The 16,939-nt window shown below is 34.0% G+C and overlaps 1 protein-coding gene across 3 annotated transcripts in view; it reads right to left on the reverse strand.

The window, feature by feature from the left end:
- LOC118190472 (uncharacterized) overlaps nucleotides 1-16,939 on the reverse strand; it is a 103,703-nt gene that overhangs the window by 82,398 nt on the left and 4,366 nt on the right. For all 3 annotated transcript variants that reach the window (XR_015042480.1, XM_085821559.1, XM_085821560.1), the window contains exons 2-3: nucleotides 14,813-14,946; nucleotides 4,106-4,235 (exon numbers count right to left, since the gene is read on the reverse strand). Coding sequence is in view for 2 of the 3 variants with exons in the window: in XM_085821559.1 (XP_085677685.1) it covers nucleotides 4,106-4,235; nucleotides 14,813-14,946 (264 nt within the window). In the remaining variant the exon portion in view is untranslated. The remainder of the gene's footprint in view (nucleotides 1-4,105; nucleotides 4,236-14,812; nucleotides 14,947-16,939) is intronic.

Below are 16,939 nucleotides of genomic sequence, written 5' to 3' on the forward strand. Positions count from 1 at the left end.
TGTAAGTTTGGTACCGGAAAATTACTTTCAATATGGAGTATGATCTCCCTTAGAAGCAATTGCTCTTGCAAAGCAGTTGCAAGCATGGCAAGGGTCTGAAGAGGAGGACTTAGAGCAGCTATATGTCTTCCTAAAGCATCCCAAACATGCTTGATAGGATTCAGATCCAGTGTTCGAGTAGCCACTGCATGTGCTGAATTGTTTGCTGCTGAAGATAATCATCCACAATGCGAGTCGTATGTGGTCTAGCACTGTCATCCTGTAGCAAACCACCTATTGCTCCAGCATAAGGGCACACATAAGCATCAAGAATTTCATCTCTGAGCATTCACTGAGCCTAAGCATTCACTAGGCCTGAGCATTCACAGTTCCACGTGGTTAAGACATAAAGGTCTATGTGTTTACCCAAAGAGATAAGATCTCAAGCACAAACACTGTCTCCTCTGCAAGCATCTTTTTGGATGATAACAGGTTCCAGGTTCTCATCAAATCAAATAATGCCTGCTATTGCTTTGGAGCCTAAAGCTGGATTCATACATAAACAGAACAGCCCTCCATTGATCAGCCGTCAAGTGGGCATGTTGATGTGCCCAACTCAAACATTCCCTTCTATGACATCACACAAGTAGTAGCACGTAAATGGTTAGTCGCTTCGCATACAGACCTCCTTCATGAAGCCTTCTATAGACCGCTGACATCAATACCAACATTCTGGTAGCTGCAGTAAGGGAGGAACTGAGTTATTGGCGCTGTGGTTCTATTTCTTCGTGAACATAACAACAAAAATCAACCAGCAGCGCACAGCCTAGTGGTTGGCCATCCTTCGCCAAACTTCTTGGATGCCAAATCTGTGGTCAGAAATTGTCGCCAAAGTCTACGAACCACGGTGAATTCACACTTAGCCAGTCACATTCACATTTGGCTACTTCTGTCTGACACATGTGTCTAGTCTTTCAATAGCTCTCCACTGCAGTTCTTCAGGCAAATAATGCCTGGAGGTCACTGTTATGAATTGGCTATTCCAGATTTCTTATCTTAGCATCACAGCAAAATTCACAGGCCTGCTCTCAAATGTGTAACTTTAAGCTCCTCGCAGATGATGTATTTTTACTCAGTGACAGCAATTCTTATTTGATAACATATTCAAATTTTATATGAACTGGCTTATTTTAAAACAAGTTATGACTATTTTTGTGATTTTCACTTAATTTTTGGAAACTAGTGGATATAGAAAAAGGTGGGCACAAATAGAATATATCAGTTTGAACAGACAATCCTCCTAGAATGCACGACAGGAATCAAGCAACTAGTATGCCATATATTGTTGGCATACATTTGCAGACCACAGTTGCAAAAAGCCTTTATTCAAACAGACTAAGTGACAGATGTTCACAGTGTGTATTACAGTGGAACAATGAAGATTCTCAAAATTGAAAAGGCAAACATGGTATGGCTGTAATACTATACGAATTTCTAAATCATACAATTTCTCACTCTAGTGATCTGATTTGGCCATCCCACTTTCCAAATTTGACAACTGCAGACTAATTCCTTTTGTGCTACTCGAAAAACAGAGGCTGCACATTACTTGTGTATCAAATCATCCACAAATAATGTGCATGTGCATTCTGCATTTCATTTAATGTCAGGAAATTTATAAATTAATGTTTTACAGCAAAATATTTTAACAGCAATTTTAATTTTTATCAAAGAAACTTGCAGCTGAAGCAAATTAACTGCTAATGCTAAAATTGCATCAAACAACAGTATAAATTCATTCTCTATAAAAATGCATTATAGACAGATTTAAAAAATAAAACTTGGATGTTTTAAAACCAATAAGAATGTTTTGCTTGTAAAAGAATAAGCATTTAAGAGCACTGCAAAATAAATGGAACTACTCTGATATGCGCCCTCAAGTCAGCAAATTTCTCGGCAAACATTTTTGGCGAGAAACTTCACACTGCCATATTACTATCTAAATTTTTTGTCTATATTTCAAACTTTAAGCCTAAAATGTCTCCAAAAATGCGGTTTTCGCACATGCAAAAACTACGTTTCGAACACATGATTTAAGCTAAAAATCCGAAACAAAAACTAAAAATTTAGATAGCAAAAATGTCAAGTTCTAACCAAAAATATTTGACAAGAATCCATGTACACAGTGACATGTTTTAACTTAAAAAAAAATCTATGAATGGCACAATGTAGGCAAGGAACGAATCTACGAACTACGCACACCTTGCTTTAATAAATTAACATAACAATAAATTTCAAAGAATACCATGTACACAGCATCCTGTTTAAACTTAAAAAAAATCTACGAATTGCACAATTTAGGCAACGAACAAATCTACGAACTACGCACACCTCGCTTTAATAAATTAACATAACAACAATAAATTTCAAAGAATATCATGTACACAGCATCCTGTTTAAACTTAAAAACACATCTATGAATTGCACAATTTAGGCAAGGAACGAATCTACGATCTACGCACACCTCACTTTAATAAAATACCATAATAACAATAAATTTCAAATAATACCATGTACACAGCGTTCTGTTTCAAAAACAACAACGACAGAAATTCATACTAAATAACCAATGATCATAACATTCTACAAAATAAGAACAAGAATAAAATAAAATGCACTTACCATGAATTAATGCTTTTTCGAGCAGCAGAAATACCAATTTCATACCGCCTTTAACATGCCGTCACGTAATCACTATCATATTTACATGACAGCCAGATGCACTCCAGAAAATTCATACTATGGTTCACAAATAAATAAAATCACAAATCCCTACTTCTATCATGCACAGCCATTAAAAATAATCTCCCAGACCCTCTTTCCACACCTCCAAATACCCACTACCCCTCAACAGGATAGCCACAATGATATTTCCTTTTGCCGAACTTCAATTCAACAACTTCTACCATTTTATCTTTCCCTCCCATCTTCTCAGACACAGACGAGCTCCAGCGAAAGATTGTTCAACGTCAACAGGGTTGCCATAGAACACGCAATCATGCCAAAAACCAGCGCAGAACATATATCACCACATTTGTTGAAATTAAGGCGTATATCAGAGTTGTACCAAATAAATTATTAAAGGCACAACACATCACTCAAGTCTCCAGTCTGACACATATATGGCAATACTGTTGAAAAGACCCATTAGATTTCTGGATAGTAGTAGGTATTTTGCGGCATTTTGCTCATTGACTATCTCGAGAAAGATTGAACTATTAAACTATCAATAGCAAATATTACGTGGCATTACTGGATCAACTAAGTGAATGTTACATGGCACTACTGGATCAAGAAAAAATGGCATCATATGCAAAAGAAAAAAATGCTGTTTCACGAAGACAATGCCTTGTGTCACACAAGTTGATGAAAACAATGGTTAAATTGAATAAATTACACTTCAAATTGTTTCCCCACCCATCACACTCCCCAAACCTGCCCCCCCCAATGATCAGAAAGATGCTCCAGGAAAAGAAATCTGCCTCAAATGGGGAAGTGATTGCTGAAAGTGAGGCCCATTTTGGGAGCAAAGACAAATCGCTCTACAAAAAGGACATCCTAAAGTTAGAGGAGCATAGCTAGTTTGCAGACTTATTGAGTGATGCGTTAAGTATTTCAGTTAAAAATTACAATGGCTGAAATTAACCAAAAATTAAAAGAATTTTCTGATTTTTCTATGATAAAAAGACATCAGTTTCTAACTATAAAAAAATTCTTGAAAACATGCAGAGCGTATCTTCTGTAGTACTACTGACAGTGTAAAAGGAAAAAGCATATGCATATCACACATATATTATATATGTTATTTGAACAGGCCCAGCAAAAAAGTCTCAATTTATCAGTAAAAATTTTGTTATGTTTTGATGTTGCAATGCTATTAAAACCAGATGAAAATTTCAGACATTTTTCAATATTTATTTCAATGCATTTGAATTTTTAAAACGTGTACTTCTACACTTACAGCATTTTTTCAATGGCTCTGTATATGAATGACCACATTATATAAAAATCAAATGAATACACACAAAATAAAAAGAATTACTTGTAAGTAAATATTTTTACCAACCTGTCCTGCTAGTCCTCCATACCTGGCAAAAAGGTTACGATAATCACGCTCATTTTCAAATTTCATTAATTCAATTAGTCTCACAAATTCTAACTGCACTCCTTCGAGATAATTAATTGGAAACACATATCTATAAAGCATAAAAATGTTAGTTTTAATATTTAAAAAGCATATAAAGCATATCATTAGAAAAATTCAGGATACTACTTTTAAAAACACTACTACAATAATAATAATAATAAAACTGAAAGGTTTCAGATTGTAAATTACGTCCAAAGGGGTGCTTTTTTTAACATTTTGTGTGTTACCTTTAATATCATGTTCCATTAAATATCATGTTTTTGCACTGAAACCATAAAATTCAGTTCAAGAGCAATATCGCAAAATAATTTTAAAATGAGCATATCTTTAGAATTTCCGATACACAGTCTCACGAGCTGGATATAAAATGTTTTTTCCGTACAACGTTGCCATTGCTCGCTTTGAAATAATTGAATCTGTTAATCAAAAATTCATTAAAGTTTTACAAAATATGAAATCGATAATAAAACAAATTCGAAATATCAAATTTGGGCTTCAGTAGGATTACGCCATTCAAAACTGGACGGCTCTAGGTACCATTATTTTATCACAATGTGAGAAACATACATATATTTATGCAGATTTTTCATTATTTAATTTCACCAAATATAATACAGGGCGATAGTATTTGGTGGCAATGATTTGAAAAGTCATACAGCTTTTTAAAGTTTTCAACACAAAATCACAAAAAGTAAACAATAGTCCTTCAGGTACAAAGCCCTTTTGGGCTAAAAAGAAATATAAAAGTCAATTATTTAAACTTATATAAAAGACATCTTCATATTATTCTGCCACCCACAAAATGTAGATGCATATATTGGTGAGTTTACATCAACACTGTATCACCTAATTCCTGCAGAAGTTTCTGGATTAAGGTAACCCTAAAATTTATACGATTTTATGTGATTTTAATCCAGTTACCTTATTAATTTGCTTAAACTATAATCTCTGTCTTCAGCAACACTCACCAAGATGCATATTAATTAATATTAGTTTAGGTTAAAATAACACACCAAATAATGATTTACTTGAGAAGTCAAAAACAAGAATCAGAGTAATAGTTATAAATTTTGCAGGACTTGTTTTGGTGGTTTAACTATAAAATCATCTTTCTCAGCTGCTTAAGTGCAAATGAACGAGATAAGATAAGAACGGCTGGAAAAAGTTAAGCTACTGGAGCCACCCATTGATGAAACAAAAACTAAAACATAATTTCCTTAAAAGCTGAAGGTAAAGATGGATTGGAATTAGGGTTGTTAATTAGATGAAAAAGCTCTTTCCCCCCCCCCCAATGTGAAACACCTCTAGAAAATCTAATTCACCAATGGAAGATGTTTTTTGAATAATTTTGGCTGCAGAAAAATGGAAAGTGTGAATTCCTGACCAACAATGCTTGGCAATAGAAGATTTCTGGAGCCTTTTTCCTAATATATGCCTCATATTCTTTAACATGATATTTTAAGGCTGCCTTAGTTTGATTAATGTAAATTAAACCACACTGGCAAGGGATCCTGTAAATACTCCAGGAATTCATATCCTGAATGGGATCCTTAAGTACGAAATTGCGAATTTTATTGCTAAGGAAAAAAAATAATCAGAAAGTTAAATTTCTATAAAATACATGCAGTTTTATAGCTAATCGATGGAAATAAAGGAATGACAACAGAATTCCTACAATCTCAAAAAATGAGAGTATGCCTTTTGATGTGCTGAAATAAGAACTTTTTTTAACTGCTTGGTTAATAATGTTGGTTGAAAAGCTCCTGTCATTATAATTAGATTTTCTAGGTGCAATTCACATTCAAAAAAATCTTTATGTTCTAGTTGATGACCCTAATTCCAACCCATCTTTACCTTCAGCCTTTATGGAAATTTTGTTTTAGTTTTCTTGTTTCATCAATAGATGGCACCAGTACCTTAATTTCTTTCTAGTAATTCTTATCATCATATCTTATCTCGTTCATTTGCACTTAGGCAGCTGAGGAGATGATTCTATAGTTAACAAGTAGGTCTGCAAAATTTACAAATATTATACTGATTCTTGTTGTTTGACTTGTCCAATAATAATTAATATTAATTAATGTATATAAGCAGCACTTAATAGAATGCCAAAAATTTAATGCTGAAGTATAAAACAATTAATATTTGACAAATTTCCTAGGCATTCTGTGGATTGCCAAAAGACAACTGGCACAATATAAAATACTCATACTAACAACTGCATGACAAGGCACTGACTGATGCTTGCTTCAGATACAGAGTTCACCATTTACAGTTCAGTCTTTGTTGGGAAGTGACAAAATATGCTACTCTGAATTTGCTCAGCAAAACCTCCACGCTATTGTCTGTATGAAAATGGAAAGACAAGGTGTAATATTCAAGAAGAAATCATAGCATGTTGATATGCAATGATGATTCTGTCTACTGCAAAACTACTTAACAGATGTTAGCAAGGAAAATGTCAAAATGACTACTAAGAAAGAACCATGAACTATGCATTTGTTATTGAATTGTTATAATGTAATGTTAGAGAAAAATAAAAATTGATTTATCTTGTTAAAGAAGCCATTAATGCTTAACATCTTGTCATCATCATAAGTTTAACATCTCGTCTTTTCAATAAAAACCTTTTAATATTTTGTCTAAAGAGCATTTGTCATTTATATAATGCCACCGCCACCTCTAGCATTTTTGCCATCATAGGCAAACCTCAAAAGAGTATACAAGCTTTAAATACTCTACAAACAGATTTAGAAAAAATAATAATAATAACCAGAAAAATGTACTCTAATCTAATTAAATTAAGACAATAACACACATAAAATATTAATTAAATTTTTTTTATATATAAAAACAGACAAACTTTGGAACTAAAGCTAGTACAAAACAATACTTTTAAAATAACAAAGAATAAAAAATACCCGTACAATATACAAAGTTAAAACCTAAATTAAAATAACCTTTTTCGAACTTTTTTTTTCTGTAAAATCATGCATAACTTCTTTCAGATCTATTTTTTTTACTGGAAGTACAAATAACTCTCCACTTTGATAAAAAAAAAATGGCGCCACCAGTAAGTTATGGTTAAAACTGAAGTAAAATGTCACATCGTGTCGCCCAGACAGTATAGTGTTTAGGGAAGTCTACTAAGGTACCGAAGGGACCGGGTTTGAATCCTGGAGGAGACGTGGATGTTTTAAATGTATAGTGTTTGTGTGGCATGGCTGCAATCTAAATATGCAGCATGCTGAAAGTCCTCTCTTGTGAACTGGTGGAAGGGGAGAGGGGTGGGAGACCCCTCCTAAATACCCCTGGGGTGTTTTCCCTCAAAATTGAAGGTGGAAAATAGATGTCAACCTCTCTTTGGAGTAGGCTCTGGCAATCAAAGTTCCATGTAATATGGGCAAGACAACGACAACGTCATATTTTAAGGTTAGATATTTGCTAACAACATAACCTTGGTTTTATGTACTAAATATCAGTGATTTTGTATCAGTATTATGTATTTATGGGGCGAAAATATCAACTTTTGAGCAGGGCTGTGGAGTCGTAGTCGATGATGATTTTGGGGTAAAAGGAGTCGGAGCTGGAGTCTCTAAAAACAGGTTGACTCCGATTCCAGTTTTTGTTGGACAGTTTGAATTTGAAATGAAATTAAAATTAATTGAAAAAAATTAATGACAAGCTGAGTTATTATTTTTATTTATGAACTATATACATTAATAAATAGTTATTTTCTATTTTATTGACATACTAATAAATAAATATAAAGGAGGAGGATGAATGGGATATTTGCCATTAGTCATTAAACTGATTCATTTAGTTACAAATCTCACTGGTAAATTTAGGTAAGCAGCAATAACTCCCAAAATTGATGCCATTCTTAGGAAGCGAGCAGGAAAAACAGCAACTATTGATCAAGCAGCACGACAAGGAAGTACATAATTCGATGATAAAGAGGTTTTTAGAAAATTCATATGAAAAATTTTGTTTCTTACATCAAACACAATGATGTGGCATAGTCAACTCAAAGTGTTTTCCTATGCTCCCTTCATTAGCTAATTTTTCAGCTTCTAAGATAAGGCTGTCAAAGGATTCATCCAATCCTAAATCTTTAAAAAACATTAATGAACTATTTAATAAATCAATAGCTGAGTTTAAATCAAAATCTTTTGAATGAAGTCCCTTATTTATCGAATTAATATGACTCAAAATTATCCCAAATGATGATCAAACATAAAAACTTAAATTGTTTTATTGTGACCAAAAAAAAAAAAAAACACTGGCTTCATATCAAATCAAATTATCTACTTCTATATTTTCATAAACACTAAATAAAGTACAGCTAATATTTTCTATTTCAAAACGTAAAGGTTTTAGAGAATCTACATGACTTTCTCAATAAGTGTCGCTTAATGGTTTCAATCTAAGAGCTTTGAGGTGTTTTCTTAATATGGGCCACAAAAAAGTTGTCAATGCAAAAAATATATACAGCTTTTGGATCATGGTTCAAGAATGAGACCTCGTAACCTTGACCTCCTTTGTTTCCAACCTTTGTTTCAGCTCTAACCATGATTTTAAATTATATACATAAGTTTTCGAATCTTCAAGTTTGTTAAAGTCTTCAACTTTATTATGATGCCACAGTTTACCAAGCAGAAGTTCCAGCCTTAAAGAAAGTATCATTCTGGCTTAAACAATATGCTTGGCAGGATATCCCAATAAAGACATTCACAGATAGCCAAAGTGCCCTCCACCTTGAACAGTTCAAAAATAAGCAAAAGAAATATCCAAGCCTTAAAAGAACTAATTATAATGCTAAGAAATACCCATGCAGTATTGATCAACTGGATCAAAGCATGAGGTACAATAGGGAATGAGAAAACCGACTAAGAAACCAAAGCTGCAATACCAAAAAGAAGACACAGACATTGAAGTGCCACTTTCAGAAGACGCGGTAAAGACCAAGGTATACCAGGAAATCTTGGCTTGGAAGACAATGGCAAACCAGTTGGGAAGAGGATCAAACAGGCAAGATGACTTTTTGGGTTTTCCCAAAAATGTCAACAAACAGACTTAAGTGTGAATATTATGAAAACCAAGCCCTTATTAATCACCAGAAATTCCTGTTATTATACCAGATTCCAAAAAAGGCAAGTGAGATGCACCAGCAGAACGAATGGCTCGCTGGCAGATGCAACACATTACGTCAGCAGCTGTCCTCTACTAGACCAGAAAAGGAAGACTACCTTCTCTTCATCATTAGCAATGGAAAAATTTAGAAAAATTCCCAGCAGGAGTTAAGAGGATTAAAATGATCATTAAACTTGCAGTAGACGAGGAGCATTGAGTATGCTAAAGGTATGTAAAATAAAAAAATTGATCTATAATGCATGTAAATGCATGGCTCCACCATGACATCTCCTCATTAAAATATTGTACATAAATTTAATCTTGCTCTATATTTTTGATATTATTAATAAAATAAAGTTAAGAAGATACTGGCTTAAAATAAAGTGGCTTGATGGTGAGACCATTATAGCAGACAAATCTTCCAGTCGGAGAGGTCATAATGTGGATGTAAAACTGACAGATAAATTTCGCCACGTGGTGCCTCTGTCTTAAATGTTTGTGCCAAAGGCATGCACTGTTATTATCGCAGAACTAATTTGCAACACTAGATCTTTCTCCTCCAACCTAATATGGAGGGCGATAATCTGAGTGTCCACGTGGATTCAAACACCACTTGTAAGCCATAACGACCAGTCTGCTTAAACCTACTCCTCCCACATAATACAGAGGGCTTAGGTTATCCACAGTTGCATTAAGTTGCAGGAGTGGAGAGCAAAACTTGATTCACTGATTATAGTATTATGAACTGCATCTATGAATTATAATTATATGTATATAATGTTACCTGAAATAACAGAGATTTGTTAAAGTCAATGGATAATCCATTTATCCATGCTCAGTTTAGATTAATTAATACTTACATATTACTCCACTGATCTTGAAACTATCGACAAGCAGTATGACTTAATGCTAGTTATGAATAAGCATGAACATATGAGCTTTTATTTGATGTAACCCCAACTGATCCTCGATAGGCTACGTTTTGTTTTTACAAACATGGATATAAATTTACTGCTATTACTAAAATTTTTTCTTGCATTTTGAAAACAAAAAAAATATTAAAATTCAGGACCTGGCTTCTACAGAATAGCAGACATTGGATTATTTTGAAAGTTACGGGATTCTACCATCAAAAATGAGTATTAATGGACATGATACGGTACTTTATTTGAAAATGGATAAACAATGGGGATTTAACATTTGTGATAGCCCCATAGTTCTTTTACAGCTGGTTGAGAGAATTAACATCTGGGTTAGAGTAGATTTAAGGGTGCCCCTTGGATTATCGCTACATTGTTTCATTTATTGCCAAGTTGTTGTTTCATTCATTGCCAAGTTGTTGTTTCATTTATGGTAACCTGAGTAGTTGAATGCTATGGAAACCCTATTACGATATACAGGTAGCCCACCTACAACACAGTTTCACTATAACATGATTCATAAATTGCGAGAACCCTCCCATAACACAGTTTTCGTATAGCACGGTTTCGCTCTAACACGGTAAGAAAACTGCCCAAGCAATCCAAAGAAATTCAACGAATTCCGCACGAAGTTTTTCCATATTGTGCAAAGCACCCATATAGTCATTTAATACATAAGAATCCTTGTTTCGTAAGTTCTGCCAGATGTCTTCCAAGATCTGGTCGCCGTAAGAACAAATGTCCTCAGATGACCCGTATGAACAAATGTTCCAGATAACAATGAAAAAACCTCACTATCGCAGAAGGTGAGCAACATAAGGTCACAATAAGTGCTCTAAAATACACAACCTGCAAGTTCGGCTTCCAAAATTAAAATTTTCGTCTCCATGGATTAAAAACAGAAGTGTCTCACGCTGCTGGTTGGCAGTCTCCCAGTGTGTTAAAGAATAACTTTTTCATCTTTAGAACATTAAGTTTCAGTCCCGAAACATGTCCAATAAATATTTAAAAAAAAAAAACGTTTAAAAGGATATTAATTTCTTTTGAAGAACAGATACAAATCTTGGACCGTCTTCTAAAAGGAGAAAAGATATCTCACATTGTTTAATTTAATCTCACATGTTTTAATTGGAATGAAGAAACAGTTCAGACAATTAAAAAAAAAATGAAAAAGAAATAACAAGTGCAATTGCTGAAGAATCTTCAACATCCGCAAAATGTGCAGTTCGCCCCTGGGGCCACCAATAATTGACAAGATGGAAAAGGCACTCAGCATTTGGATTGATGATAGCTGTCAAAAAAGAATTTTGTCGGTTGGTAATATCATTAAACAAAAAACAATCAAAATTTTCAAGCACCTCAAAGAACATGAGAACCCTCCGTCAACCCAGATTTTCTGGTAAGGAAAGGTTGGTTCAAAAATTTCAAAAAGCATTTTGCAATTCATAGCATAAGAATTCAAAGAGAATCTGCATCGGCTGATTATGAAGCTGCTAGGAAGTTACCTGAAAAATTTCAGAATATTACAGAACAAGGATATACAGCAGTTCAAGTTTTCAATGCCGACAAAACTGGGTTTTGGTGGAACAAAAATGCCCAATAGAACCTTTATATTGAAAAAAGAAAAAAATTGCATCCTGATTTAAAGGTGTCTAAAAATTGTCTAACGCTATTTTTGTATTTTTCTGCAGCATGACTTTGAACTTTATGACAAAAACCTTGTTGATTTATAGATCTTTAAATCCTCGTGCACTTAAAAGCGTAAATAAAAACACCTTACCAGTGTATTGGAAAGCAAAATCAAGAGCTTGGGTAGATGGGAATATATTTAAAGGTTTTAAAATTATTCTGTGCCAAACGCTGAACGTTATTTGAGGCAGAAAAATTTGAACTTTAAGGCTCTATTACTATTAGATAATGCTCCATGTCACCCACAGGATTTCAATCATCTCAATGTTAAAATACTGTTCCGACCACATAACACTACTTTGTTACTCCAACCATTGGATCAAGATATTATTTATACCTTTAAAACATATTACATAAGAAGAGCATTGCAGAAGATTTTAGACGTAACTGATTCAAAACTGATTAATATAATGGATGCGTGGAAGACATTTCAATCAAGAACTGAATCGACTTCATCTCTTTGTCGCTGAAAGAACTGAAAGCATCAACGTTATATGCATGTTCGAAGAAGATATGGCCCTCTTCAGTTCAACTAGAAAACATGCGTGAATTGTCAGAAAATGAAAGTGGTGGCATATTAGAACTTGCTAAATCAATTGGAGGTGAAAACTTTGTGAACATGGCTATTGAGGACATTCAAGATTTAACAGTAGAAGAAGAAATTGACAAAGATTTCGATAGAAATGGCATCCAAACCAATCTCTTTCCAACGAAAAAGCGTTCTCTGTTGATTATACGGAGCAGTGACAATGAAAAAATTTATTAAACTAAAGTTGCATTAATATGTAATATTTTTTGTTTTGTGTATATTTTTAATAAAAATTTAAATGTTTAAATACAATTTTAAAAAGTTTGTTTTAATAAATTTTCGGAACATAACCCCCCATTTTATACTACCTCTGGGTCTCGTACAACACGGTTTCACACAGCACGGCATTTTCTCATAACCTATCTACCCTGTTATACGAGGGTTACTTGTAATTGGTTGCATGATTGCAGTGAATTTGAATGATGGGAAAAGATTTTGAAATGCTTGTTTGTGTCGGATTTTGGATAAGAAGTATATTGTTATTTTGTGGTTTACATGGTGAAATAGCTGAATATGGTTGTAGGGTTTATATTTATTTTAACTAACATTTATTTTAAATTTAAACTTTCTTTCCTGTCAAGCCTTACTTTCCCCTGGAATTGCCAATGCCAGAGTATGTAAATTTTAGTAGAACGCGCAAAGTATTCAAAATAGTCAGCGGAAGTATTCTGAGTTAAATAGAAGGGAAACGAGTTCGAAAGTGTGCTTTCTTGCTTCACGAGCGTGGAGGTGGCTAGGTAGAAATTGAAGAACCGCGCGTTTCGGCCTGTGTGCTTGCCTCGGCAGATAGTTAAATCTTTCAACGTAATATTCAGAAGTTTGTTGAATTATCAGCGGTATCTTAGAACGCGGTTAGGTTAGTTACGTTTAGAGAGCCTCGTAGGTAGTCACTTGTTATTATTCATTTTTAGTTTCTTATTTTTATTTTACCGCCGAGTCGGCGTAGTTTGTGAGCGTCAAGAGCACGCATCTGTAATTTTTAAAGTTGAATAAAAAGGGATTTAAACCCTTCTCAAGACTTTCCAGTTCTTTCCAGTTCTCAGCAGTCACCACTATTGTTGCGTGCAGGTTGGGGCCGCGCAACATTACATGGTAAGATTAATTTGAAGTTTCTGTACAATTTGGTACAAAAAGGGAAAAAGCATTAATTGACTGGTGTGTAAATGAAGGTTTAATTAGTAGTCATTATAAGTGTCCTGTTTGTAGAAAGGAAATGCATATGGTCGAACATTGGAGGATACTGCCACTACGGAGGATATTTTTTACTCTTATTTTTGTGAATTCATGTGGTGATGCCAGTACACAGATTCTAGTTTGGACAATTTTAGTTAGTTTTTGGATGCTGTTAAGGAATTTTGTTTGACTGAAGAGATGGAAGTTTGTAAATAAGGTAAGTGGACATTTACTAAGATAAATTTCCTTTTTTATATTATATCATTGTTTGACTTAAAAAATGTAATTTATTGAAATTATATATGTTTTTTTCGCTGCTCCTTTGACTTTTTAAGTGAATATAGATTGATGTGTACACGGGCAAAGTTAAAAAAATGCGCAATGCCTAGTTTGCACAATTCCCTGATTTTTTTTAAAGTGAAAATAGGTCGATATGTACATGGCTACCGAGTCTGTGTAATTCTTTAAGTTTTTATTTTGGATTTGTGTAGCAACGATTTTTGCCACAAAAATCACTGCTACACAAAGCCAAAATATCAAGTCAAAGAAATGCACAAACTCAGTGTCCACGTACCGCCAAAAATCGCCAATTGTCACCAAGGGGCACACGTAAATATATTTTTACCAAGATATGTTAAACAGAGAAATGAACAACTGGATATGGCCAACAAAACAGTAATAGATGGGAACAATAACCTGGGGAAAGTCTCCATTCTCACAGCATTCTAAAACAGCTTCTGGTAGAGTCCTAACAAAATAGTACAAACTGATATAAGCCTTTTTATGCAGCAAAAAATTGAAACAGATTGTTTAGTGATCCTTTGGTGGGATCTCTACTAACTTTCATGCTCAATGTTAGCCAACATTTATGACTGCTGGGTAATATATGCGTATCCATTAATCCTTTATGTTGCCCATTTTTTTAATTATGTTCAATTTTTAGACAACAGTGCATTTTAAATATTGCTAAACTCATGCTGCTTTCAAAAAGAGAATAGTATAAGGAAAATTATATGCAGATCTAACATATTCAGAAAATTTCTCAGTTTTAAAATGTTACATGCATTAGATCTAAAATATCATGAATATATCCAAGTTTTAAAAAGTTACAATATATTTTACCCTTTCGCATCCAGTCCTTTTATATAATTAGATAATTCATCAATAAACAGTTGTAGATTTTCTTTTAATTCATTATCTTCTTTAACATGTGAAGCATACTGGATAGCTTCCTCTAAAAACATTTTACACTTTTTCTGAAATTAAAATTACCACATATGATTAAAATCAAAAATTTTTTTAATGTGTACAAAACAGCCATGAATAATATTTAGTATTATTACAACAAAATAATTTTAAATCAGCCAAAAGTTTTTAAATAAGTAATTCTTATACAGGGTGACTCTAAATTGTTTTTAAAAATTAAGAGTGGTGATAGTACTCATTCAGATGAGCAGTAATTACCACAGAACATACGGTCGCATTCCACTCTGAGAGGCAGAAAAGAGGAATATTAGAATTCCAACCTGAACTTACAACAATGTTGGGAGAGCAAATGAACGAGACCAAAAGTTGCACAATTAGTTTAGTAAAAACCTCATAGAGTGCACAAAACTGATAAAACCAAAAACTTGGCGTTCGAGAGTTAATTCAAGATCAGATTAAGATGGCTAACACTGAGATGCACATCTTTGGTTGGCAAGGTCTCAACCTTGCAAACAATTGCAACAAGTTAATTATCTAATCAAGGGCTGAATATTATAAACTAATTCTAACTTCTGCTGTATGCTGAGATTAGCATAAAAAGTTCATGCTGTGTTCGGGCTGTCAGAACTTCGTGTCCCATAGAAGGGTGCTTCAAGTAAAATGAGTGCTGCACAGTAAATTTAGGAGAACAGGATAAAAGATGGCGAAGGGGGGGGGGAAACTGCTACATTGATACTTGATATTAAGGTAGCAATTTTTCCCCTAATAATTTAGATAATTAACTTGCTGTAATCATTTGCAAGGGTGACACCTTGCTAACCAAAGATGTGCATTTGAGTGTTTGCCATCAAAGTCTGAGCTCGAATTAACACTCGAACTCCAAGTTTTTGGTTTTATCTGTTTTGAGTCCTCAGAGAGTTTTTCACTAAACTGATTATGCAACTTTTGGTCTCGTTCATTCGCTCACTCGACATTGTTGCAAGTTCAGGTTGGAATTCTAATATTTCACTTTTCTGCCTCTCAGAGTGGAATGCGACCCTATTTTCTATGGTAATTTTTGCTCATCTGGATGAGTACTATCAGACCCTTTTAATTTGTAAAAACAATTTAGAATCACCCTGTATATATACATATATCTGCTTTCAGGAAACTCATTTAAAAGAAAAAAGGTATTATCTTATTACCATAGCCCTAGTCAGCTCTCTGCAAAACCCCTTAGACCTGCAGAGAAGGATCACTAGTTGGAAAAATGGATATCTGAAGGAACATGAAAAACAGTTCATAGTTTTTTATTTGTTTTGCTCTACCTTCACTTTTCACGAATTTCTAGGAAGCACATAAAAATAAAATAAAATCCTCTTGAAAAGATCATATCAACTGCATTTCCAGCTGTATAACTAGCGAGGATATCTGTGCCCTGGTGCAGCATCTACGGGATGCCAAATTCATGTTACAAAATTTTAGAATGAAATATTTTCCATTCTTGGCAAACAAGAGGCAGCATGAAATCTTCAGTTGTATCCAGATGCTGAAAACCCTAGATAAGCTCTGCCCATTTCATAAATAAACTGGCATGAGCTGTACACATATATTTATGCTCCTGGCCATGTTATCTATAGTCAAATAGCATCTGAAAAGTATGGATTCAAGATATGTATATATAAGATATTTTAATTTTGCAGCAATGGCAAACCTCTAATACAAATTTTCATTTTGTATTAGATAGAATGGAACTGCATTCATTGGGACTATATCTGCACAGACAATAGTGAAACTCTCACATACCACCCACCTGTATCTGTACCTGCCCTCTTGCCTATCTCTAATGGTTATGGCACATATTTAAACCTATTACTTATCTCATAAATTTTCGTGATTTTCTTCAAGTACTGTTTTAACGATAATAAAGTGGAACCTCAAAATATGAGCACCTCTATATATGAGAAATTAGAGATACGAGGAAAGTATGAGCGAAACCTTCGTCTCTAAATACGAGCACCGACTCAAGCAACGAGCAAAGAGCCATGTTGTTGGTATGCGTGG

Source organism: Stegodyphus dumicola, chromosome 8, assembly GCF_044657685.1.
Source record: "Stegodyphus dumicola isolate Sdum_Otavi_A_Nest chromosome 8, ASM4465768v1".
Taxonomy (NCBI): Eukaryota; Metazoa; Arthropoda; class Arachnida; order Araneae; family Eresidae; genus Stegodyphus; species Stegodyphus dumicola.